At 36.7% G+C, this 27921-nt stretch overlaps 1 protein-coding gene across 6 annotated transcripts in view; it reads right to left on the bottom strand.

Moving 5' to 3' along the window:
* DOP1A (DOP1 leucine zipper like protein A) overlaps positions 1-27921 on the bottom strand; it is a 61496-nt gene that overhangs the window by 10496 nt on the left and 23079 nt on the right. For 3 of the 6 annotated variants that reach the window (XM_066179625.1, XM_066179620.1, XM_066179621.1), the window contains exons 10-33: positions 25685-25805; positions 24850-24969; positions 23062-23176; positions 22606-22635; positions 21962-22195; positions 18900-19521; positions 15766-16040; positions 14984-15136; positions 12827-12927; positions 11353-11612; positions 8659-10666; positions 8449-8560; positions 7382-7561; positions 6969-7094; positions 6507-6641; positions 6141-6196; positions 5542-5646; positions 4754-4820; positions 3850-3994; positions 3532-3611; positions 2862-2971; positions 2552-2701; positions 1222-1283; positions 479-631 (exon numbers count right to left, since the gene is read on the bottom strand). In XM_066179625.1, coding sequence (XP_066035722.1) covers positions 479-631; positions 1222-1283; positions 2552-2701; positions 2862-2971; positions 3532-3611; positions 3850-3994; positions 4754-4820; positions 5542-5646; positions 6141-6196; positions 6507-6641; positions 6969-7094; positions 7382-7561; positions 8449-8560; positions 8659-10666; positions 11353-11612; positions 12827-12927; positions 14984-15136; positions 15766-16040; positions 18900-19521; positions 21962-22195; positions 22606-22635; positions 23062-23176; positions 24850-24969; positions 25685-25805 — 5520 coding nt within the window. The remainder of the gene's footprint in view (positions 1-478; positions 632-1221; positions 1284-2551; positions 2702-2861; positions 2972-3531; positions 3612-3849; positions 3995-4753; positions 4821-5541; positions 5647-6140; positions 6197-6506; positions 6642-6968; positions 7095-7381; positions 7562-8448; positions 8561-8658; positions 10667-11352; positions 11613-12826; positions 12928-14983; positions 15137-15765; positions 16041-18899; positions 19522-21961; positions 22196-22605; positions 22636-23061; positions 23177-24849; positions 24970-25684; positions 25806-27921) is intronic. The other 3 variants (XM_066179626.1, XM_066179622.1, XM_066179623.1) reach the window with 2 other exon arrangements.

Below are 27921 nucleotides of genomic sequence, written 5' to 3' on the forward strand. Positions count from 1 at the left end.
CAGTCACTTAAGGTAAAGGGTCATTTTAAGAAATAAACTCCAATGGTAAACAGGACAGATAAACTGAACAGAGGAAAAAACACCAGCAAATGAAATCAAGAATTCAAAATGTCAAGGTCAGTTTTCCTATTTATCCCTAATTGATAGGGTTTTGTATCTCAGATGTTCATGTTAAAACATATTGTGCAGGTATCCAAGGGTATTGATCTTGGGATAAAATGACAGCTTAGTGAAATTATCTGGCAACCACAAAATCTGCGTATCTTGTAGTCATTTAAGACTGAAAACATTTTAACCAAAATCTGCAGAAACTTTGTTTTAGCTATGGAAACAGATATTAGATATCGGTTTAAATGAATAATAAACTAATATCACTCACTGATATAACAGGATAAAAATTTAACCTGCTGTTACTCGGTCATACAAACATTCCACAGTTAACTGGAAGAAGTCCACTGAACCATGCATATTTTCTGACCTTGTATGTCCGGCAGGTATTTCTGGTACTGGTCTACCTCACTGCTAAAGATGGCGAAGGCGAGTCTCTTGAGGAGCATAGCACGCTGCTCCAGCTCCGCGTCTCGGTTGGCAAACAGATTGAGGGAGCTGCTCTGCGCCACAGCCACTCGTGCTGAAAGAGAAAAGGGAAAGTGCAGCCAAGAGCTTATGAATTTCCCTTCTGCTTCACTTCAAGGCACAAATAACTCTTTCTTTGCAATAATGGGGTTTGAAAGCAGATGTTAAGATGATGTATGGTTTGCAATCTGAATCTATATCTAGAAATTCAAAATTAAAGTTGAAAGAAAATCTGTAAATATATACAATAGCAGCTGGGTTTAGGGGCTTTTGGGAAATAATTCGGCCATTTTTAAAAATGAAATTTGCATGTATTGATGCTCAGAAAATCCAAATGTACAGAATCAATTTTTTTTAAGTAGTTACTGTCAGATCTTCAAACCCAAACCAACCAAAAACCACCCCATCCACTCCACTTAATCAGCTTTGCCATATAGGCAAAATTCACTATGTGCCAGGATGGTATGAAATTATCTCACTTTGTGTTATTATGGCTCTCCAGAAACCAATAGTCAAAGAAAACATGAAAAACACTGAATAAAACAAACTGGAATAAATGTTCAAGAAGTGTTTTCTTTAAGATACTTATTTTTCATTTATTTAATGTTTATACTGCAGAGAAGTCACTACTATATCAATACTTACTCATCAAATCTCTGAATGTGGTTTTGTCATGTGTCATCAAATTATCCATAATAGCTCTCCAACTAAAAGAGGAAAATCGTACACAAATCAGAAAAGCAAGAAAAAAGCAAGAATTTTCAGGAACATCTGCAAACCTTTTTCTGCTCTTTCAGTTTAGGCTAAGGCTTCCAATCCAAGCTCTCTGCTTCGTAAGGTACCGTTTACTTGGTGTTATTTGCTCTGAAACTGTGTTTCTTGAAACCCCTTCTTCAAGAAAATAAGGGATGCCATTCAAAGGGACCCTGGCAGTATTAAGAAGTGGACCCATGTGAACCTCATGAAGTATGAGGCCAAGTGCAAGGTCCTGCAGAATGGTCAGAGCAAGTCCAAGCACAAATACCGGCTGTGCACAAGATGAATACTGAGAGCAGCTATGAGGAGAAGGATTTAGGGCAGACAGTGGGTGAAGATGAAAAACTGAATTTTATCTGCCAGTGTGTGCTCACAGCCCAGAAGGCCAACTGCATCCAGGGCTGCACCAGAAGCATGGCCAAGAGATCAAGGGAGGTGATACTGCCCGGTAAGATCCCACTTGGGAGTGTTGCATCCAGCTCTGGGACCCCCAGCATAAGAAGGATGTGGACTCATTTGAAGGGGTCCATGGAAGGACCACAAAGATGATCAGAGGGCTGGAGCACCTCTCCTATGAAGACAGGCTGAGAGTTGGGGTTGTTCAGATTGGTAAAGAGAAGACTTCAGGGAGATCTTGCAGCAGCTTTCCAGTACCTAAAGAGCCTCCAGAAAGCCGGAGAGTGACTTTTTACAAGGGCATGGAGTGAAAGGACAAGAAGGAAATTACTTTTAAAGTAAACTAATCCCACTTTTAAAGAGAGCTGATTTAGATACTAGGAAGAAATTCTTTATTGTGAGGGTGGTGATGCCCTGGCACAGGTTGCCTGGTGAAGCTGTGGATGCCCCTGGAAGTGTTCAAGGCCAGGTTGGATGGGGATCTGAGCAACCTGGTCTAGTGGAAGGTGTCCCTGCCCATGGCAGGTGGATTTGAACTAGATGATCTTTAAGGTCTCTTGCAATGCAAATCATTCTATGTTTCTACAAAATGCTAACCGTGTTTTCCTCACAGATTTTTTTTTTATTAAGTTCATTATTTTTAAAAATAGATTTGTGCATAGAAATATATCTTATATAAGTTTTATATTTCAAGTGGTAACCTAAACCACAGAAAATCTCTTTCTCTCAGTAAAGATCTGTTGGAAAATTTTGGCCCATATATTAATGGAATACATAAAATTTGTAAGGGGCATCAATACAAGTAAGAAGAATAAAGTCTTACTGGTTAACACATGAAGCATCCATCTGGAAGAAACTGGAATCCATAAAAAGGTCAAAGGCTTCCTTTTTCCATGCTCTCCTTGTATACTGATATCCACTAAGACTGCTTAATAACTGGACACAAGCTCGATAGCTGGATGCATTGTGAGCACTAAACAAAGAAAAAGTCAACATAAACCAATTTTGAATTGTTGCTCTACAGAAGGTTTGACAGACATCTAATCCTTATCATGCCTGTTTCAACTTAAGTGCCACCATCCAAATTTCTACTGGCTGTAGACATCTACATCAATTCAATAAACTAAAGATACCTGTGGTTACGGAGGTAGGGCACAACATAGTGCATAATATTTACAAGCAAAGGAATAACTCTCTCTTTTTCATCACTGTAGAAAACCATGTCCAGGAGATGAGCCAAAACCTATAAAACGAGAAGATATGTTATAATGCATTTTAAATATGCTTTTAACCTATCATTCAGCTTTTTTTTGTGTGTGTAAGGTTCTTTACTGAACATTCAAGTTTATGATAGAAGTGATCACATTTCAGGTACCATGCAACATCCAGAGTATAAAGATTCCATCATTTTTATAACGCATTAGGGTAAAAGCACAGAAGCACAAGCTCCTGGTCAAAGCATTCTAGAGAATAAACTACAAACAAAAGAAAAAATTCAAAGACCAAGTGCAACCATCAGCAGTAAATAAGGTGTACCAGAAGGATAAACACCCAAAGTTTAAAATCAAAAAAGTTTGCTATACTATAAATCTGAAAGGCCATGCTTTACTTACACCTCATCCATCTCAATGGGTCAGTAACAAATTTTTTAATACTTTTACATGACAAGACCCAGAACCCATTCACATCAGTTTTTCCCACTGTTTCCAAGTGTTTTCCTTCTCCAAGCTACTAGTTCAAAGCTTTTCACAATACAGAAGTTTATTATAAGACAATATTCATTATCTCTAAGGAAACATTTACCTCAGAAAGTAAGGTCAATGCATGGACACTATAAACAGATGGAGTTATATTTGAAGTTTCCATTGCTGGAGACAGCATATCTAAATGAAGATAATAATAAAAAAATGTCCAAAGTTAGTTTTCTCAAGCCATTATTTACCTTACAGCATATTTTAAAAAACATACATTTTGAAGATGCACAAGCTTTGCCAGACACACTAGTGCTGGAACGATACTGAAGAATTTTACATACATTCAAATATAGCAAAGCTGTTCTCTTCATTAGTTTTAGCATGAAAATTAATGTTTTGTTTTAAATAAAGATGAAAAAAAACCTACCTTCAACATCTGATTCTAAGTTGTTCCCATCAACCATAATCTTAGGGGAAGGCTTAACCTCTAAGTTTCGCCTTAGCCAAGTGGTCTGTTCCAAGGAAGAACCAGCAATTGCCCCAATGGCATCCACTATCTTGTGTGTTACATCCTGGAAGAAAAAAACAACTCCAAGCATTTTAAGAACTTTGTGCAGAAGGGCTGTATTCAGTATCCTGACATGTAGAAAATCCATATAACCACATATAGAATTGCTTTCAAATCATTTCTATATTATCAGAGATTAATAACTTCACAGAAAATGAGAGCTTTTTCAAGAAATTGTAAATATAAAGAGAAGATATTAAAGAGTAATTTCATACTACAGAACTGATATCAAATATTTCTAGTACATTCAAGCATCGAGTTCCAACCCCACTGCCATAGACATGGACACCTTACACTAAACCAGGTTGTTCAGAATCTCAACCAAGTGGCCTTAAAAAATTCTAGCGACAGGGCATTCGTAACTTCTCTGGGTAACCATTTCCAGTGCCGCACCACCTTCACTGTAGAGACTTTTTCCCTAATTACTAATCTAAATTTACTCTCACTTTGAAGCCATTTCCCCTTGTCCTGTCAGTGCATGCTCTTGTAAACAATTCCTCTCCATCTTTCTTGTGGTTTCCTCCAGGTATTGGAAGCCTTCCCTTTTCCAAGCTGAACAAAACAAATTCTTACAGGCTTTTCTCTTTAGAGAGGTGCTCCATTGCTAATCAACTTGGTGGCCCTCCTCTGGACTTGCCCCAAGACATCAATTTCCTTCCTGTACTGGGAACTGGATGATCTTTAAGGCCCTTTTCAACCCAGACCATGATTCTACAATTCATTGTTCAATATTTTCAACAGACATTTACAACAAATTTCTTACCTGTAGATCTCTTTGATCTTTCTTATTCTCCAGACTTGGGTTTTTCATGATAAACTCATTGAGAACACTGAAAAAACATAGAAGTTAAATATGGATTTTCTTCTCATAATACATTATCCAGCAGTTTTCAGAGTTAGGACAAATCTGAAGACGTTTATTTGCACAATATTTATTCACTACACCCTCAGGGATTGCTACTTATCAATATTCCAGGAAGCATCTTTTCAAGTTCCTTAAGTTAATTTTGATCATAAGTTTACCAAGAATATGTTTTACTTGATTATATACAAGAGTATCTTTAGAGAGGGTTTACTAGGGAAGATAAACTCAAAATATTGAAGAAAATGGTCCTTGAAGCATTATACAGAAAATCATATTCAAAATTACATTTCTAACTGTAAACACAAACTGCTTCCATGCTGAGAATTCAGCCCACTCTAGTGGGCTTCAAATACCTAAGAAATAGTAATTGTAATTTTTTTAGGAAAAATCAGAAACTTACATCTGTTGCTTAAAGAGCCTGAATCACTCCATCATTAAGGTAAGGTTGTGGCTTACATCATACTATAATATAAAATGTAACACATATAGCTATTCCTCAGAGAAGAAACTAATTTGATAAGACCCACAGAACTCTGGCAATAACTCTACCAGTCAAAAGTAAGTGACAGAGATTTAAGAACACTAACACTTCAGAATAATTTCACACAACTACATTTGAGCATATCTGAAAATTGCGAATTTTGATTTGCAAATCAAAATTGAGATTACAAAGCAGAAGCACTTACCCAAGTATGAGAAACTGTCCCGGGGCTGGAAGACCAACCTGTATGGAATCTTTTAACAAAAGCAGCAGTGCAGCCCAGCTGTCTACTAAGCTGGTCACTGGAATCCTAAGGGAGAGAGAGCAGCAATGTCAATGATGAGAACATAATTTCCCTCAGGTATTCCCCCCACTTCTTTTCACCTCACAACTCTCCTGTCAGATACTGGCAATCAACAGCCTTATAGAGTCTTTTAATACTAGGTTGCTACATCAAGTCATTAACAAACAGAAGAAGGCAAAAGAAGAGCATTCTCAAAAGATACGCTTTTCCTTACAAAGCAGAAGTGGACCAATGAGTTACAGCACAATTAAGATCAGCTTTCTTTGGGCAGGGGGAAGATTACCTGCAGGATTTTTAGGTGGGGGAAGAAAGGTGATGCAGTACTATGGAACTCACAAAATAAACCACCTTTTCTTAACAAACCTACAGTTCAAACCCATTCTTTCTTCACTATTTAAATTACACAGACTATTCACCATCCTATGACAAAAAGATGTAAAATACTTAAATTGATCACCTGCTTTCCAATGATAGAAATAAAATTGAGCTTCTTCTCCTACCTTTGAGTATAAGCATAGAAAAACTGCAACATGCAGACTTCCAGGGAAAGATGTTTCTAGAAAAAGATATGAAATCTGTGTGGTCAGAAAGAAGTGGCTTTTTTTCCCCTCACCAGGGTAAAACTGACAATGCCATAATGTCACTGCAATGTCTACACGTATAGCTTAATTTAACAGAATATTAAAAACGTCCATTCAGACATCCCTCTGGTAAAGTTATGCTTTTCTTCATTTTTCTCTAAGATACCCTGAAAATTTTCACATTGTGCTGCCCAGCTTTGTCAATGAAGTACCCATATCATCAGTGTTCTAAACTTCTTCAGGAGGACATCATATAAATCAACAGGATTTCTACAGTTTCCATACCTTGTCCTTTGCTATGGCTGGAGGCTGCTTCAGAACTTCTTTGACTGTCTGTATGACAGTCTCTGTTCTCATAACACTGATAGAGCGAACCAGCTCGACCAGCAGAAGTTGTTCTTCCCCTGCTGTAGGAATAACCTAAAAGAATCAGATGTATGTCACAGATTTTCACCATTGACAATAAGTATGGCAAAATTAAGGCACCTGTGCTCATGGGATTGAAATTTTATCAAATAACAATTCATCTAGAGACTTGGTATCACCTGCTCTTCCCCTGAAGAACTCAGGAAGATTATCCCATTCCAAAGTGGTACCTCCCTGACAGTACAATTGCTAATTCGAAATACAAATATCCATACTTCATTGTATTTTTTTCACTGGAATGTCTGGATTTTCTTCTTCCTAACACTAAATCACTTAAAAGTATTACCACTATTTGAAGTAACCACTGTAATATAAACATACCTTTGTCCTTGAAGTATTTTTGTTTTGCCTCCTTTCATTCCATACAAATGCAATAGCAGCCATGAAGTGAACACCATGATTCATTGAAATTGGACCCAAAAGTTCCAGAATTTGTTGTCTCAAATTCTGAAATATGAAAGCAGAACACATACCCCTTTGGATAAGCACCTCAGCATTATGTTTGAAACATTCTCCCTGCAGAAAGCAAAGAGCCGACACCTTGCATGGAACTGATACATTTTTGCTTAAAAGCATATTCAATACTCATTTATAAAAGCCTGGTTTTTGTGGTGAGTGAATAGATGAGGACAAAGGTATAAAAATTCAATTTAGATTTAAGGGAAGGGAATTGAAATTATTTTGACAAAGATATTAACGAACAACTTCAATGATATCATCCCTGGTGCTCTGACCTTAGTTGACCCAAGATTAATAGTGGTAATGGATGCAGCAGCAGCAGTAGTTTTCTCCGAAGAATCTGCAAGATGCAGGATGCTCCACAGTAAAGTCACAGAAGACATAATCATATGCAAGATAGAGAGAATTCCATTGCGTGCTTCAACCAAATGCTTCTGATCCACATTAACCAAAAGCTAGTGGGAGAGGAGAGGAGTATTAAATATGTACATAAACAGCATATTTAAAATAGAGTAAATTTAGACTTAGCTAACATGGGAGCTTTCAACCTTAACTCTTTTTCAGAAGTTTTCCATTAATTGTTACAACATGTACAGCTTTGAGACTTTTAAAATAATAGAGAAACTTTTGATTGAGTTGTCCAACATCAAATGTACTCTGAACATGTGGGCCCTCATGTCTACAGCAATGAATTTTGTATCCTCTGCCTACACCTTTGCAAAACAATTATTTCAGAATTTTAAGTCTAGCTAACACTCTAGGCAAAATTATTTCTTTACATAAACAAACCCCACTTTTCAGTCAATTCTTTGTGAATGGAAAAGCAAAGGGGTGTAAGAATGGGAGAAAAGCACAAAAACAAGATAACTGAGAAAACAGGGCAAAAGCTTATGGAATCTGGACCAAATTCTTAACAGACACTATGCTCAGAATATCAGATCTAAAAATACTGCTTGACTAAAAAGAAAAATTGTGAATATACAGAATAAGCACAAGGATAATGTTTAGACATATTGCAAGATGAACACAACAAAGGCAGCTCTAAAAACTGGAATTTTAAAGGTCTTGAAGTTAAGGAATTCATACTTTAGTTATTTCAGGGTAACAAAAAAACAACCAAAAGAAGCAAACAAATATAAGTGTCCTCTTTAAAGCATCAGCCATAGAAACTTGTTTTTCTGTTTGAAATGTGTGTATTGTCAATAAACCCCCCATATTTAGAGCTAAGACAATATATTTGTTATTTCTGTCACCCAGATCTTCATAACTGCTAATATATAATCACAGTCATTGATTTGACATGTACTGCATAGGAATCTCTCAGACACCCAGATAATTTTACCTGGTGATACTGCGTAGATGGATCCAGGAGGCAGTAATGAATTATTGTTGTGATCCCTTCTAATAAAGTGAGAACCATATCTGGGGGAGTGACTGATGCCATCCACAGAGGCCTAAAAGAGTAATTTTTTTTTAATGAGTTAATCTGGTAGTAAAGTAATTCAACACAATCAAATGTAGTTAAAAAGATTATACCTCTACATACACATACCTATTATCAGATAATCCCGTTTCATATTTATACTGCTGAATTAAATTATCCAAGTTCCTGCAGAGCTGAAGAGTCACTGAAACAACCACCCTTTGAAGAACTTTTCCCATGTAAGGCAACGTAGAAGTGATAAGGCCAATCCACTGGGGATGCATTTTACAGGCACAGTGCTGGTGCAAAGCTCGTATCACTGCGCACAGAAACATGCCCTGGCAGGTTATTGGCTGGGAATGCAAATACTGCAGAGAAGTCATCGGCTGCTGGGGACCAATGTGCTCCAGGTCTGTTATGACAAAGTCAAACACCGTTTCATTTTCCTCAGGCACAGTCATTACTCTGTGTTCCAGCACAATCAGCCGCTGAAGTACTTTCAGAAGTTGTGACTGCAGAGTACTACCATTGTCAAATTCATCCTCAGAAAAATTTATAAGGCTGTCTTCAGAGAAGCCTTCTTCTACAGCCACTATGTTTTTTCCAGCTATCTTTTCACTGTGCCATTTCTGGGCACTAAAGATAGAAGATAGCAGACAGTGCAGGATCACTTTCTGAACCTTGCACTTGGACAACATGTCTGAAATAAAGCTAGGAAAGCCCTTGGCAGAGCTTTCTATCACCTTTGCCAGCTCAGCAAAGAGAAGTGTCAGAATTTCTATACTCATCATTTGCATGTTGCGGTTTCCTATGAGGTCTTGTGAGGTCACTTTAACATGAGTTGGATAATGGCTCCGCATGTAGTACAAACACAAGGAGATAAGAATTTCTATGTACATAGAGCTCCGAAAGTTATGGTTGGAATCAACTGGGATGTGACTATAGAAATCCTTGCCCATAACAGATATTCGATGCCTGGCTAGAAGATTTTGGAGCAATGAAAGCTGAGGAGTGTATGCATTGTTGACACTGGTAGTGGAGATGGCACTTACAAAAGCTGAAGGATTTGTTTTCAGAATTGCCTTAATTGCAGAAAAAGCATACAATGTCCTTGAAGAGTCATACAACTGAAGATAAAGCAGCACATGTTGATACAGTGGATGGATATTGAAGTTAGGAGATTTTCGCATTCCTGGGGATCCGACATCACTTTCTATTTCTGAAATTTCTCCTTCTCCACAACTGTACCAATTTTCTAAATCAAGACCATCACTAAAGAAGACATTTGTTTGTTTAAGCTTTTCTGTTTGTGCTTTCTTCTTCTCTTCATCTTTCTTTTTGGCTATTTTTACCTTAGGTTTTGCACCTGGTTGCTTACCAGCCTCTTTAACAATTGTTTCTTTTTCTGACATTTTTTCTGGTTGCTTTCCTTTAAAGCTGAACTGAATACTACTGTGGCTACGTTTTCTAGACTTTGATTCAATGGAAGAAAGAGTAAGATCAGAGAAGGATTGCTGGCTTTCTGCAATACAAGGTGAAGAGTTATTTCTGGACATTTCGTCTCCTAAGCTCTCAAGTCCAGTCTCAGTTGAGGCTGATAGTAACTGTGAGCTGTCATTACTAAGTAAACTACTCTGGCTACTTTGAATATTTTGATCATCACTTTTTGCAACCTCTACAGAGCTATCCAAAGAGCTGAATTTACACAAAGCGTCCTCAGAGTGCAGATCGTCTTTAACTGGTTCAACTTCCTCTCCAAGACCACTTACAACTTTGCATATAAGATCTGTAACCACTTGCTGCACAATTTCATCAGGTGAGTCTTCTTTCAGAGTCTGAGAGCTATCTTGAGCACTCAGGCTTTCTGTTTCCACTTCATAACTGATGTTGTCTCCAGTAGATGACTGAGAACAGCCAGAGTCAGAACTCTGCAGTATTTCAGCCTGATGATCAGGAAGGTCAAAATCAGACACAACCATTGGTATGGTCTCACTGCTGGTACTTAACAAGGAAAGCCTGTCACTCAGAGGGTTGACAGTCAGGCTGAAGTTCTCCATTTCATCCACACCAAGTTGTTTCTCATTGCCTTCCTTAGGTATAATAAGTTGTCCTTGGCTCACAGGCATGTGGGAGAATGCTTGAAAAGGAACACAAAAAAAATGTATACATATAAGATTTTGTTCTTCAGAATAAGAATTCAGAATTAAAATTTAGAATTTAAACCATTACTGAGACTTCAGATTATGAAGGCATGGTAAATAATGTCTTTCCATTTGACAGAGAAAAAAATATGTTAATAAGCAAATGGCACCTTCACAAAAATAAAGCAAAATTATTTTAGTAGTACACCTTATCTAAACAACATAATTCTCGGTGAAACATTATGCACTCTTATCTGCTTCTGTTTACAAAAAAACTCAGAATTAGCAAATTCTAAACTAAAATTATACAATACATGCAAACAAGTTTTGAAGGTGTTTGCATGTTTTCAGCCAGTCCCACATCATTCATAAAAAATTATTAATTACTTGGTTAAGCTTCAAGCCATATTCTTATATTCTACCAAGACTCCGTAAGATGTAACAAAATGGTCTGCATCAAAATACTTGCATATCATTTTAATGTAAAAACAAAAAACTTTAAACAGTACTTGGGACACACAAACTTGAATTAGGAAAAAACCACACAAATGCAAATATAAGCCACAGCTATTCCAACACTTTTTTCAGCTACCGTCAAAAATTTCTACTATGTTTTCAACATTGCATGTAAACAGCAAGCAAAGAAGTTAGGGAACTTCCTACAGTCTTCTTGTGTACATACCATCAGCACAGCTGAACTTGTGCATGAACTGTTTTTCATTTTCTTCTTCAGGGTGATTGGGAGACTTAGTCCAGTAACATTCAGCCTGTACTCGCTGGACAGAAACTCGCTGAGTTTTTGGATGGAGAAGCAGTAGGAGCAAAGGTTCAAGAACCCTTGCAATATCATGTCTTTGAAGCACTTGATTTAACCAGGCTTGTCCCACTGACCAAGTAGAACCATCCAAGCTATTGAGGCTGTCCAGCATGATAAACAAAGATCTACAATGGAAAGAAGAAACAATCTAGTGGATATTGTACACTACTCTTCTCCATACAAAGCAGTATTTTCTTTGGAATCAAAACTTTCAACCTGATCTTTATATTTCAGTCCAGTCTAATGAAGGAGTGGGCAGGAAGAGCTAGTAACGAAGTCAGTTGTAACAGGTGCTCCAATAGTAGCAAGATCAAGTATTTGTAAAGTTCTTAGCATAACAAGCCTTTGTTGGCTTTTAAGTGGTATGCCATTAAAAAATATACAACTTTAAAAGCCAATTCACAAGGATATATGGAAAAGCAAACATTCAAAGACACTGTCTTCAAAAACAGAGAGGAGAAATATACTTGACAATTCAGCAGTTCCTACCACCATTATTTTTTTCTTTTAACAGTTTTAGCCTTGAGAATCATTTTCAGACTTAAGGAAAAGCAATATTCGTATTGGACTCTGAATTTTACCCACTGTTTTACATTCTTCAGTAGTACAAGTTCATAAGCTTTTAGCTATATGCACAGAATTTATCAGCATTTTTGCAATGAGTGACAGCATAAGACAAAGAAATAACCTTTTTACTCTACTCCTTACAGCTAAGTATGCAATACAAAATCTAAATAAACACTTTTCCACAACATCTGTGCTAGCTGAGGAAGACGAGTAGTTCAGAGTCCAGATCTTCAGTCTTTTCTATGAAGATAGTCCAATACCTGAACACAAAACAGAAATCCTCTGCTGCTTGCCATAAATGACCTCTTGCACAAAACACAGATTAAACAAAAGAATTCATACTGCAGCACTTGCTTGCAATTCGGTTTTTAAGTTTTTTAGTTTTACTGTTACTTTCTACTTCATATAATTCAATTCTGGGTTGATTTCTCTCTCCTACTTCTGTTTTTATCAAAACACAGCAAGAACTCAGATAATTAAGCTCAATATACACCACAGTGATTTTAACCATATTGATGGTCAATGAATACTATGACCATTCCTTCCCCACTCTTTATAGCTTCCAGGAAAAGAATTACAACTTACATAATCATCACCGTGAAAATAATTTTGTCTAACAGAAATTCTTGTTCACAAATTCATTTCTTGTCCTTCTTCCTTCCTCTCACAGCTGCCTGTAGTTCTTCAATTTTTAAACTCCCTATGTTGCCAGTATAATACAAAGATTCTGAAGAAAAATTATTTCAAGTGAATCAAACTTGCAATCACCAACCTGTCAAAGGTGCGGCCAAAGGAAGATGATTTGTTAATATGAAGATCTCGTGTGAGATGCCATAGCACTGCAAACTTGGCATGAGCTTCCATTCTTACTTTCTGTGGACCAAATCATAAGTTAGGTCTGACAGAATGCAACAACTTCTGATAAGAACTGGAAAAAGAAAGTAATACAGCATCCTAAATGATATAAGATATAATGAAATTAACTTCTTTGACTATGCATTTAAGCACAGTTTTTAATCTTAAAAGCAGTAGTAGCCAACAATAGGTGTCTGTGACCAATTTAGTACCATGAAAGGATTCCCTCCTATCTTGATCTTGCCTTAAAGTTTAGCCTGTCTCTTTCTAGTCAACTTATTTTCATTCCATTATTGCCATACTAGAAAGAAACAGAGGATTTTTCTAGCTAGACATGTAGATGGAGTTCTTCACTAACATGTAAAATTTAGCTCTGGAACAAATTGGACAAATAGGACATGCTTACTGCCCAAAGGATTCATAATTACTAGTATGCTAGTCACTATAATATGCAGAATATCATAGAATCACAGAATATCCTGAGTTGGGAGAGACCTGCATGGATCGTTGATGTCCAGCTCAGGATATTTAATGGTAAAAATGGTGTAAAGCAACAATTGTTCTATTTCTCTTTTTACTGAGGCTGATCCAAACTAAGAGTTATTTCACCAAGGCTGCAAACAACAGTAAATGTCATGATATGATTTGAACACATGGATAAAAACAGCTTCACCCAAAAGACAAGGAAGCTAGTAAGCATTTGTAGGAGTGAACAAAGCACACTAGTCAGGAAAAATACACCAAATAAATCATCAAAATTACTTCAAGTACTATAATGGCTTAAACTAAACTACTAGATGATAAGCAAAGACAAGAGTACAAAGATTTTTACTTGTTTGTTCTTAGAATCTATGGTTATATGGAATGAACAGTAGGTATATTTACCTTTAACCAAAGTGAGACAAAACTAAAAACTGTTAAAACCTCTGACAATCTGGCATACTTCCAGGCTTAGTTTACATCATACAACTTCAGAAGCCTTGCAACAGCTTATCTACCAAATATCTGCCACAATAAGGAAAACTTTAAGTAAAAGCCTTACTTTTACTTAAAAACTTTAAGTAAAAGAAAACTTTGAAAATCACAAAAAAGACAAACAGTTCATGTTAAACAAACTAAAAATAAAACAGAACAAGCTCTCCACACCAAAACCCAAAAGAAACAGCAGCATTCTAGAAAGTCAAGCAGACATCACCTGTATGTAGAAAAAAAAACCCGCTTCTCACAGGAAAATAATCCACAACACTGCTGCAAACTGTATACAGTTACACAAAATAATTCACTGACAGTTATTGAATTGAGTGAAAATACCAATTCCCAAACACACTGATATGACTCCATGTAAACCCTTGTAATCCATGCTGTGAAGATATAAGAAATTACTGTTTTCTCAGGAAGGTAGGTAGAAATGAGCAAGTTCTACACCCACAGTCACAGCAGTTTACAGACCAGCCTAAGTGAAACTAAAAATCATCACCAATTTTAACAATATGGCAAGCTGTGAACTGCACTGATTGACAGACTAGCACACATTCACTCTTGTTCACCTGGTAACTCTGGTAGAATGGCAAAAAGGTAAGTGCTCCTGAAGCCACACAACCATGAGTTGCTACAGTGTGTAAACAAGTAATTCCTTACCATTCATACTGTTAGAGCTATGAAAATAGCTCCTCTACTTAAAATTTAAAACACTACAAAGGCCTCAACTTGAATGTCAAACCCTACCTGAAACAAATTTCTAGGTGAGGAAAAAAAAAAAGTAAAGTACCTTTCAAGAACTCCTACCAACAGCAAAAAACTAAGGATATGCTTTAAGTATTGGGAAGCATCAAGTGACTTTGATAAGAGAGAGTCTCCTGCATAAGTCTGCTGCTGAACAGTGAAAAACCTCCTTTCTCTAGCATGAAACTAGAGGCTCATCACAAACCTAAAATAACATTTGAAACAAAGTAAGGCAATGTTTTTTTTCAATATTGAAGTTATTCATGCCCTCCTCTGAAGGACCAAGTCCTTTTTCTAAATATATTTCTGTATATACTTTACTCATCTTTAAGTAAACACATGAACAACTTGCCTTGTCTCTGTGAGTCAGTTGCTGACTAATAACATCTTCACAAATGCTGGAGGATGGGACGAGGTTGTGCAGCTGGTAGAAGAGCTCCACGCTCTTCTGATGATGCTGAGGAGTTCCATCACCCAGCTGGTCCCAAAGAGTTAAAGCTATATGCTTTGTGCATGAAAAGAAAAGTTGCAAGAGACACAAGTGAATGACTATCATGCCTCGTTTTGCTCTATGCAGCAATGGGAGACATCACATCCGATGACACCCTGTGACCAAGAGTAAATCTGTAAAATGGTTCCTTTTGTATGAACAGAGGGAACTGTTCAAAACACTGCAATAACATACTTCATAAAAAATTCCTGTTAAGGAGTCAGAACAGAAATAAATTTTCATTGAAATAATTAACTACATGATATACCCTGCTACTGACTATCTTTTGCAAAAGATTTCTTACATAAACTACACAAATGCAAAGATTGTTTATCAGAGTCCAACATTATGCACATCTCAGTTCCATACCTTTGCTAATTAATGCTGGTATTCAATCAGGTTTTGTTTATATCTTTAAAATATTCATTTAAACAAGGATATTCACACAAGTGGTCAGTAAGAGAATCACAGCAGGAAAACTTACTGTGTATTTCATTTAGATTCTAACACAGGTTACAACTGTTATCAAAATATTCAGCAAGAAAATTTGGTTTACCATATCAAGCATGGTAAAGGGGCCAAGACCTGTTCTCCACCAGACAGAAAAAGTCTAAAGAAAACAGCAACGAGATACTAAAGCTAACCTTGAAGAAATCTGTCTTTTCAGCCATATATCTCAGATTGCCTTGAGTAAGAGGAGGTCTGATGACGACAGCCACTCTTCCCTGGTTAGGACTAAGAGGCTGAGCAGTTTCCACACTGTTCAGATTTTCTCCAGTGACAAGAGCAACAGATTGAGTCAATCCAACCAAGTCCATCACGAGGGAAATAGTTACACCCTGAACACAGAAATCGTTTGCCTGCTTGCAAGCATTCATTAAAGTCTGTAGCCACAGTGGAGGCTGTACTTGTTCACAGTCTGAAATAAAAATCACAAATTATACATTTATTTAACAACGTAAATATTATGGAATTTTCCTCTTGTATTCCATAACTATATGTGCAATTGTCTCTTCATATTTCAATCTGCCCACTGTATGGGTTTATGAAAATATATGTGAGAGGAAGATACTTCCTGATTTATCTTTAAAATAATCCAATTAGGAATGCAACAGTATCACTTCAAGCATTTAGTAACCAAAAATGAATAGAAAAATTTTCAAAAGGAAGAGAAAAATTTTATGGAAATGCATTCAGATGATTTCCTGCTTTAGGCAAAACTGAACTTCTAGCAGTTAGCACATCTTTTAATCCATTTTTCTTCTTCACAAAATTCTACACCAGCAATCAAATTTTACCACTCTAGATAGTAGTCTGGAATAATTCAGTAATATATTTTATAGGGCCTAGGATAATATATTATATAATATGCATGCAGACTAATATAAAATTGACAAAAAATAGATTTGCCTGGCAACACTTTAAAAATAGAAGTCTCTGTGAAAATTGATGGTTTGGGTGCAGAACAATGATCCATTAGACCATACTCTGTTCTTCACTCTAAGTGGTTGTTTCCCCCTTTTTACTGTCCTCTCACTTTATCAAGCCATACTCTGGGTTGATACTCAAAGTGTCTTTCTCCAATGTTCACAGTCAACTCTCCAAGTGAATATTGCACCCTTTAACTTTAGAGATAACAAAGTAATTTCTCTCAAAACTTCAAAAGGACTCTATTGATCATGTTCCTAAAAGGGCAAATGCATCTAAAATCAGACACAAGCGAAGAAGTGTTATTTAATAGGTAACCTTTTAGAATCAAGAGAATAATGATGCAATTTCTAATTTATATCCACAGCTCCACTGGAGTCTAAATATACCTAACAATTCCATATTGTGTTCTAGTTACAGATATAACCATTGTTTTCAGCTTCACTCGGTTCCGTTTTTAATTTCTTCAATTAAAGATAGCTGAGAAATTAAGCATACAGCAGAATTAAAGCACAATTATGTTCTATAAATATCAGATTAACTTTTCTCCTTCAAATAAACAGTGATTAAGAGCTATTGGGTCATATCATTAGTGCAACCCTTCAAAACCACGTTCCAAATTTAGAAACCCTTCAACAAACAGCCTCTTCTGCAGTACAAAAACATCATATGAATAGATAGGCTAGTGTGAGAATAATGGTGACTACCTTCTTCCATTCTCTGTTCCAGTGCAATTCTCTATTATGGGAAGTAGGCCCAGCACTATTCCCATCTGCCCAGCCATGCTATACAATAGATGTTTTCATTTGGAACAAAATCCTTCCTGTTGGTTTTACCCACCTACAATTGCTGCTTATTTCTCAAAGTTACACTGTTTTTAATAGACTGAAAATGATACCTCACAAATAGGAACGTTAAGATGATGAACAAGAAACAGATATCCAAAACATTTAATGAAAAGGATTCCTAGAAGCACTGCCCTCATATGAGGCACATACTACTCAAGCTTTACAGGCTCTGCTCTAGAGTGCACAAGGCAGTGATAATCAAGTGCCATGTGCACCAAAAAGTAATAAGCAAAGAGCTGACATTTTAATCTTTGGACACAACACTCATTTGTAGGCTGTTTGGGAGAAATAAATAAATAAACATCTAGCATTTTCAGGGTCATGCTATAAAAGCACAAATACTCTGAGACATATCTTTGGCACTGTCATACTCACAACTAATAAACAGCTATAACCAAATTGCCTTCAACTGACAAATATTTTATATGTCTGGATGTTGCAAAGTCAAACACATGCTCTGTTCCTGGTTGTAATGAAGACATAAACAACATATCTTAAAGACTGCAGAAACAGGAGCAGTCATGTTAAATTAGCGTGCTTGCTTCCAAAACCAAAAAAACTACTCATCTCCGAGCACCGCCCACCACTTAGCCTTGATTTGAAAATTGTAAATAAGAACAAAAAGCTACAACTAGGAGGTTTCCTAGGAAAAAAAACCAAAACAAAACAGAGATGACTGTGACAGTAGCCAAAATTAGTGTTGCTATTTCTTGCATGCTCCAAGCATATCCACCATGAAAACATTTTAAGGAGCAACTCTCAGACTGCAGATCAGAAGGGGATCCAAAATTGGAACTGTAAATTGAAGACTTTATAAACTGTAAAAAGGACTGTTCATCCTAAAATGTCACAGTTTATAGTAATCCATAACTGTCAATGTTTTAATTATGTCTGTATCTGAATAGTGTCATCTATCCGTGAACACATCCATACCTCACCAAAATTCACCATTTTTGTTTCTTAATGTAATTTTAGCTAGAAGAATTTTTTGTAAGAACTGTTCCTTTAATAGGAGCAAAGTAGAATTAATTAAATTTCTTAGCTAGCATGATTTTTATTGGACAGTACCTTACAATTTCCATGTATTGCCAAAGTGATTAATGTGCACATCAATCCAAAACTGATAAAGAGAAGCTAAAAACATATTTGAAGTGAGCTGTGGCTATCGCAAAATATAGCAAAAACCCATTGTGGATCCATACAGTAAAGAGGAAGATTCAACAATCTAGATTCTACTCTCAGGCTTCAGTTTGCATAATTTATATTTTTCACCCCAATATTAATTACTCTCAAATTCCATGCCAGCAATATTCTCAAAAATCTATGAGAAAATAATTTAGTTTCCAAATGGAAACCAATTGCCACAGAAGAAAAGGTAGATTTCCGAGAGGAACAGCAAAGAGCAACACACAGAAAGCATGATACTATTGTTTTAAATTTTTATGGCTGAAAAATACAGATTATTATTTTAAAAACAAAGAACAAATGAGAGTGCAGCTTACCAACTTCAGGCTTCCCAGGATGTAATTCTGAAGTGCGGTTTCCTTCAGCAATGTAAACAGGAAAGCTTGAACATTCAAGGTAGAGCTGACAAGCAGCAATAAAGGCAGGTAGGTATTCTTTTGGTGTTTTCTTCTTTGTTTTCTTCACCTTAGCATCATCTTGTGATTCTCTATCCCATTTTGTGCTCTGTCCTTGCAATCTGGTGGGGTCTACTGGAAGCTCTGCCCCTAAGGGCTGAGACAAGGAATTATTCTGAATTATATACAGGTTGATAAATCTGGTTAAAAACTGCTGGACATATTCTAAACAGCACTGCATTGCAGTCTTTTGGATCGTTTTCCCACTACGAGTTGCTGTCCCTTGTGTCATTATGGAAGGAGGCTGTACAATGGTCTCCTCAGAACCCACTGTTGAGGCTGTCTCAGTCTCTGAGGATGTGCTGCCAACAATAGGGATGCCAGGTGCACTGTGACCTTCATTCAGTGCTCTGTCAATATCATCAGTTGTATCTGCCTGGTACTGTACAAACTCAGTGAATCCACTTTCTGATGATCGACTGCTTGGAGGATTTTCACCATCTTCAAACACATCACTAGGATTTTCAAGTGACACTGATGGCAGCTGAGTAAAATAAAATTTAATGATTGTTCAAAATACGTCACTTAGGTCTCAGCAAAACAATAGCTATTTGAAAGCAACAATTTTATTCCAGAGTTTTAAATGTATTCAGACAAATACATTTTATGCAAAATGATGTTTGGTGTTTCTGTAAGCCTGCCAGACAAAGCTCACATTAAAAGAAAATTGTTTATCAAGAAAAATATTTAAATATTATTGGTTTTAACATTTTCTTCATATCATAACCATGTCCACTCTATTATGAAAGAATGCTGAAATACATAGGCATACATATTATCAATTTATACAGCATCATAAACTGTCAAATATGAAGTTATAATCACAAAAAGATAAATAAAAATTTTCATTTAAAAGCTACTAATCATTTGCAATCAGAAAGAAAATAAATCATCTCCACGAAATGAGAAAGAGGGGTTGCTGCAACAACAGTTCTTCATGACTTATTAAATGTCTTAATTCCTTATCAGTTCAGAATATGCACAAATAGATGAATAGCTTTTACTCAGGAAGCACCCACGGTGGCTTTTTGCACTGCTCTAGCCCTCTACAGTCTTAGTAACTGGCAGCATAGCCTCTGTTTCCTGGTGAGAACATGAAGTAGGGGAACAACTGAAACAGAAATGTATCAACCAGTGGCCCTGAATGCAGGTGCCCACTTACTTCTGATCCTCTATTTCACCAGCAATGGCAGATGTTGCCTGAGACCTAACAGGCCCAGAAGTTGTTGTGACTCTAATCATTAGCTGTGCTAAATACAGAACTTGAACACTGTGTAATAATATGAAAAACTTTTTCATGAATAAATAAAAAACATGACATTATTATTTACAGTGAATGTCTTGCTTTACCAGAGATGGAATAAGAAGAGAAATTTAAGCTATTACTGCAGAAAATGGTGAAAGCTATGTACTAAAAAACTTGAAGAGATGTAAATAATGGCTCCACTTTACAAAATACAATCCAAAAGTTATTAGAAACATGGCAAATCATTTCACTATGTCTTAAGAGAAACCATGGCTACATATAAGACAGCTGTAATTGGAAGCAGAAGGCCACTGAAGGTTCAAAGGGCAACATCATTCAATTAAAACAGGCTTTACTTAAAAAAAAAAAAAAAAAAGGGCAACCAGAAAAACTCTTAAAACCCCAAAAGAACCAAACAAGGCTGGTATCAATTAGCTAGAAAGAATAAGGATAGGATCCTGAATAAAGGATGCTGGAGTCCTAATTGACAAGGGGAACACGAGCCAGCAGTGGACTCCTTTGGTGAAGCAGCCCAGCCACATCTAGGACTGTATCAGCAGAAGTACTGCCACCAAATCCAGGGAAGTAATTAATCCCCTCTGCTCAGCAGATTTAGGTTCACAACCAGAATATTGTATCCAATTTTGCACCCATCAGTAGGAAAGAAACTCTGATGTACTGAGTTCATACCCAATGGAAAGTCACCACAGGTGCTCCAGACATAGAAGGAATGCTCAGAGAGTTAGATTTAATCAGTTTAAAAGAATGCTAGAAGTTGTGGAGGGGGGTAAAGATGGATTTATTGTTCTGTGTGAGTTCCCACTAGGCAGTTGAAAAGATGGAGGTATGCTCAGAAATCCAGAGTTAAAGAACACAAGGCAACCAACACAAGCTGCAACAATGGAAATTCTCATTAAATAACAGTGCAAACAAACAAGCTGTACAGAGAAGTCATGGTAACTTCATCCTTGGAGATACTCAAAATTCAGACAAATATGATCCTGAGTGACATGACCTAGCTTCAAAGTAAAATCTAACTTTGAAATCAGCCCTGCTTTGAGCAGTGCCCTGCAACTGTCACTTCCAACCTAATTTATTCTATGATGCTCCTTAAGTTTCTTCAGCTGGAAAACAAGGGTTTCAGGCCATGTCACTTAACATACCTCACAGAGCCAGGGCTGCATAGAAGAAACTGGACAATGTTAAAAGAGAAACAGTGGCTGGCTGGTTTATTTTATTTCTTTAAGAAATTATTCTAAGAACTTAACAGTGACAGTAAAATAAGAGATGGGTATTAAACCAATGCACATAAATTGGGTAAGAGGAGAATTCACATATTCCTGATACTTAACCAAAATGGTGAATTCTTTTCAGTCCAGTTATTTTACTTCATCATACTCTTTAAGTGCATTACAAACTTTAGTCGATTAGTTCTTTCTTAGACCCTGATTCTGAAGCGACTCATACAGGTATAGTATTAAATCTGGGTAAAACCCCTTAAAAATCAAGAAATTTTACCACAGCTATAAGTTATTTTGATTACCCAAGTTTCACACATATTGTGATATCTAAATCTAATCAAATATTTGTAGGGTATTCAGCACAGGCTTAGAAAGCCCACTTCTTTTTTCTACATAAGAAGCAATTTTCCAAGACGTTGCAAAACCTAGTCAGTTACCTTTTTATTTTCCCATTCTTTGATGGAGCTGCTGTGTCCAGTAGGAAGCTGCAGGATACCATCTGTACCAGCAGAGAGCAATGGAGGCTGAACCTTACTAAGGATCTTTGAGCAGAGTCTGAGAGAATCAGTAAGCTCAGACAAGTGCAAAGTAGGAAGATGGCTTGTCAATGCAGAAATCATCCTGAGCAACAGCTGAGGCAAGTGTTCTGTCTGTATTTCAATGTAAGTCTCCTAGTAATAGGAGTAATAAAGTAATAATAAAAACTTGTTAATTGTCACACCAAATTCCACCCTAAAATTTATTTTCTATAACAGAGCTATCTGTGATTCACTTAACTGTGTTCTAAGCATACAGAACATGGAAAAAAGAAAAATTAATATCTTAAAATCCAAGAATAAGAAATACATGCTTTACTAAAAAAATATTTACAGAATTAGAGTTTGGGAACAAATAAATAGAAATACATTTAGCTCTTTTTCAAACTAGTACATATTGTTCATTACACAACAAATACATTTAAAAACATCATAAGAAGGCTGAAGAATGCTACTATAATTTTATTAAATTTAAGATAAAAGTTTAAGAATGAAAGATAAATAAGTTATTAAGAACTAAAGGAAGAACAGGCTGATTGCCATACCTGACACAGCACTCGCATACTTCTAGTAGGCTTTGAAATGAGAAAGCAAAGAATTGAGGAAAGACAGCTATAGAAAAAACAGTTCCAACAGTCTTTGCTACATTAAGCAGTGACAACAGAAAAAGAAGATACATCTTATCATGACATTTATAAGATCCTTAAAAGAAAGCTGCACATTTAAACCAGCATATCAAACTACAAAAAACTATACTTGGAATGAATACACAGAAAAGAAAATGAGGACAGACTAAAATTTTCAGGTATAAGCAGCATGAAACCCATTTCAGTTATGTCTAACCAGTCTACCAAGAATCATACACTGAACCAAAAACTTCTTTAATGTCAACTTATGTCAGTATATTTTCAGGAAAAGCAATTAATAAAATATATATAGTACTTTTGCAAACCATAAATATGCAGAATTCCAATGTTAGTAATGAACAAGGCAATTCTTACCAAAGAAACAATATCCAACAAAAAATCCACTAACAAGCAGAAATTTGTCAGAGGTAACTCAGATTGCTCACTATCACCTCCAGGTCCAGTTTGAAGTCTGGCATGTAAAGTCCTCCTGCAAAATTCAAATAGAGTGTCACAATATTTTCCCTTCCCCCTTACATTGGCCATATTTCTGTAACTTAATGCAAAGCTGTATATATTGGGGATAATCACAATAAACCAATAAACAATTTCTCATTTTACTTTTAAGTGGCTTATTTGGCCCCATGCCATTCTTTCAGAAAAAGCAGTAACCAGCCTTTTGGTGTATAACAAACTGTCTTCATTTGTAAAATAAGTAAATTCAGGCTACAGAAAATTGAGCATGGAAGACAAAAACTTAGATAAGACAGCAGCTCATGCAGAAAAAAAACCCAAACAAAACCAATTCTCCAGATTTCATTTATTTATAATGCAATTTTGTATCCATGTTGACAGTAACACTACTTATATGTAGTGAAATACTTACCTGCATGGCTGTAGATGACTTTCCTTATGTTAGCAATTCAGCCCAACACATCAAAATCAAGTCACAGACATCTAGATCAACCTCTCACACTGAGCAGGACTGATAAAAATGCTAGATAAATTCGCCCACAGTTTTGTTTAGCAGAGTTCTGGAAATCTCACAAGAAAGCTCCACAGCCTTCCTGGCTTCCACCGTTCCACCTCTTCCACTGCTGCACAATTTTCTTAGCAAAGCTTTTCTCAAAATCCAACCTGACCACTTGAGTGAACACTTGTTGCTGTCCTTTGTTTTCCATCAGCTGTTATAAAAAGTATAGCTGTGTGAACTTTGCAAATGCCCTTCAGGAAGTCACAGGGTGCCATTCAATTTCCCTCTTTGCCAGGCTAAACCAAACTCACCTACCTCAACCTTCAATGCAGCGTCCTATAACTGACCAGCTTAGCAGTTTCTCTACTAGAGTCTCTTCAGTTTCTCAACACTTCTCAGATCGTGTGTCCAAAGCTGGACACAATATTCCACGTCTGTCCTTAGAAACACTAAGTGAAAGGAAAAATAACTTCCTTTCACCTGTGGCCCACTACCCTCATAATGTAGCCCAAGACAGAGTTTTCTTTAGTTATGACAGCACACTGTTAGCTTATAGACAAATTCATGTCCAAGTATCTTAATATTTTATCAAGAAATTACATAAGCAATGAAAGAAAAAAATCTACAAGTTTCATTTGACATCTCTACATCATCTACCCCTTGCCACAGCAAAAACCCCTGCTCATCTCTGGTCCCTTCATCACCTTCCGTCCTGTTAATATTTTCAGTTTTCCCTGATTTATGGTTTGCTTTTTTCTCCTATAGCCCTCCTTGTCATGCACAGGATTCCCACCCTTCTTCCTAAAAGACCGGGACAAATGATGGCACATCAGGTGTCTCGCAAATCTGTCAGTTTTACCAAAAGTGATTTGTACAAGGAGTAATCCTGTACTGGCCGGACAGAACAAAAACCAGCTCTGAGGTCACTCAGGATTCTCCCTTTCAGTAGAGAGGTTAATTTGGTCTCTGGATTTAACCCAGACACTGAGTTTGCTCAGACACTCACGTTGCTAAGACCCACAACCACGTGTGATGAAAACTGGCTAAATGATTGAAGGTAGAGGGATGGGAGGAAAAAAATACTTACAGGCTAAATGATCTCAGGAGACTGACTTTTTTGAAGTAAAAAGTATATAAAACAAAAATTCACTTCAACTTTACACATACAAAGATAAAATATTATCACCTACCTACAACACTCTTCAAACCAACGAGCTATGTAATCCCACATATAATAAGGCTCAAAGGAATTGAAAAGAAGATTGGCAGTTTTAATCAATTCTGCTGTTTTCTTGTTTTCTCTCAGTTTGCTGAAAAAAAAAAGAACATTTTATATTTTTATATTTATTTTTCAAGTTATATAACTACACATCACTCTGAGTTTACCCACTGTCAAGTAACACTGACAAATTATCCTCCTCTCATCCCTACAAGTAGCTGTTGCTCAAGGGCTCAGGATATTGGCAGGCTGTTCATACCCGTGTCTTTTCACAAGTTGCTAGGTTTTCTTGTCTATCCTTTCCTTAATATTTATCTTTTAACCACATTTTTAATAGATCTGTTTTTACCATAATTGTTCCTACAGTTGTTTTCTCCTCTCTCCACCTCTGAACACCCCTCTCCTCTCCACCTTTCAAAATATTAAATTCAAATCCTGAAACTATATCCCAATCCCTGGCTCTCTTGTAGAAGTCTTCATTTTTCTACTACAAGAAAACTCATAAGTCTGTTTTGTTTTTGAAGAACACAGATATAAAGAGTATCACAAACAATCAAACAAGTATTTTTGTCATGGATAAAGAATAAAATATATGCTAAATATTATATATACATATATATATATATATATATGTATATATAGCCAACAACTTTACACCTTTGCACTGAACACAGAAGTTGCAATTAATGTCAGTAGATCCTGTATTATGAAGAAAACAAGTCACAATCCCAAGGCTTCACAATCACGGTTCCAGCAACAAAGATATATATTTTTTTAATACAAAATACACAATTCTCATTATTTACCTGCTTAGTTGCGTGTGATCTTTGTTGAAAGATGGTTCTGTCTGAAGCTCCAGTTCTGCTTTGCACTGTGTATATAATGTTCGAAATACTTCAATCAGTACATCCTCAAGGATGGCAGGGCCTAGGGAGAGATACCAGCAGTCACATTCTTGCGTTATAGCACTGCCAACAGTCCACAGCTGAAAGCTATTGAAATCATTAGCTAGCTTTGGTCATTGAAACCACAAAATTCCTTCTGGTTCAATCTCATAAACTACCTGAATGTCCAAAGGTGTGGTTTGTTTGCATTCCAGAAACACTGAGACAAGTGTAGTGCCTGGGAGCACACAAAACACAAGCAGGGTCCTTTAGCCCTGTGTTCAATGTGTGTACAGTGGCGGCTGGGTACAAACGCACCAAACTCAAAAGCTGTGCCCTCACAGCAGTACAGAGCATGTTCAAGCCAACACACTTTTTTTATTAGCTCAGGTCAGGAACATGTAAATGGACTTCATGGATTCTTGATCAGAGGTGGCTTTCAGTCAAAAAACTTTGAAATACTCACCCCTAAGCTATCTCATGCTGTTAGCATATGGACAGTACACTCAAATATTTAAATGCATATACAACATAAAATATTTTGAGCATCATCCTTCCTTTTAATTTGAGGCGGGGGTTTTTTTTTTAGCTCAGGATATAGTCTGCAGGGTACTTTTTGAAAGTATTTTTGGAAGTGTGCAATTGCAGCCCAGAAAGCCAAGTGCAGCCCGGGCTGCATTGCAAAAGTGTGGCTAGCAGGCCGAGGGAAGTGATTCTGACCTTCTCTTCGGCTCTTCTAAGAACAGATAGTACTCCCACCTGGAGTACTGCATCCATCTTTGAGATGCCCAACACAGGGACGTGAACCTGCTGGAGCAAGTCCAGAGGAGGGCCACAAAAACAGTAAGTGGGCTGGACCATTTCTCCTATGAAGACAGGCTGAGATAATTGGGATTGTTCAGCTTGGAGAAGAGAAGGCTTCAGAGAGATCTCATTGAAGCCTTTCAGTACTTAGATGGGGCTTATAAAAAAAAAGAGGCAGAGAGACTTTTTATACAGGCACATGGTAATAGGACAAGGGGGAAGAGTTTTAGACTAGAAGAAAAGAGATTTAGCTTGGATGCTAGGGAAAAATTCTTTACCCAGAGGGTAATGAGACACTGGAACAGGCTGCCCAGAGAAGACATGGATGCCCCATCTCTGGTAGCATTCAAGGCCAGGTTGGATGGGGCTTTGAGCAACCTGGACTAGTGGGAGGTTTCTCTGCCTGGGAAATGTGGCAGGGACGTTGGAACTGGATGAAGTGTAAGGTCCCTTCCAATACAAAACATTTTATGATTCCATAAAATAGCTCCTCCTTTGGATTTGAGCTAAATCTCAGTTTTGCAGAAAAAAACCCCAAATTATTTTGAAAGGAATTTAAAAAATAATCCTGCTTGAGATGTCATTTACTTTATGTTTTTTCTAGCCTCACTGAGCTGCCTTCAATAAGAGTATGCTCACAGAGCTAAGCAAAAAATCCTTTCAGCTTATTCCATCTCATTTTGCTGAAAGAATCCTCAAAGCTTTGCTACTTCATGAAATCTTAACATGCACATTGCCTCTGAACATTTAGACTGGTCCCCAGAAATCACAAATTACAAGGAAGATGGTAAATTTCTGACAGATATTTTGTTCCTTGTAGTTCTTCTGTCCTTACTATTATCTTCTTTGATTATTATATTTTTATGGGTTTATTATCCCCCCCTCAAATCTGGTAACAGATTAAAAAAATTATTTTGATTTTTTTCAGTCACCTTCGAAACTGTATTCCAAAGAAAAAGGCAAGATATCCAAGTCTTAACTGTAAATACTTTTGTCCCATGGTCCTCAGCACTCATCTGCTAAAGAGGGCATTTAAACACTTTAAATAGGGGAAAAGAAAATTAAAAAGAAACACTGAAAAGTAATGCCAACAAACCACCCACAAAATCAAAAAATGCTTCCTCTGCGTAAGTTCTTCTGAAAAAAAATTTAATCGTTTTCTTGTTAATATCTATCATCTCTGTGTGTATATTAGAAGAAAGAACAGGTGATTCTCAAAAGCAATAGCTGAGATTTATAACAGTAAAAGTCATTATTTGATAAAAGAGATGAAAAAGACCGAATCTGCATTTCTTCCAACACGCAGTTAGTTCTCTCTATGACTTTGACTTACTGCTTCCTGTGTAGAAAGTAGA

The sequence above is a fragment of the Chamaea fasciata genome, unplaced genomic scaffold (genome assembly GCF_029207755.1).
Source record: "Chamaea fasciata isolate MVZ Bird 193981 ecotype frontalis unplaced genomic scaffold, bChaFas1.0.hap1 SCAF_3, whole genome shotgun sequence".
Taxonomy (NCBI): domain Eukaryota; kingdom Metazoa; phylum Chordata; class Aves; order Passeriformes; family Sylviidae; genus Chamaea; species Chamaea fasciata.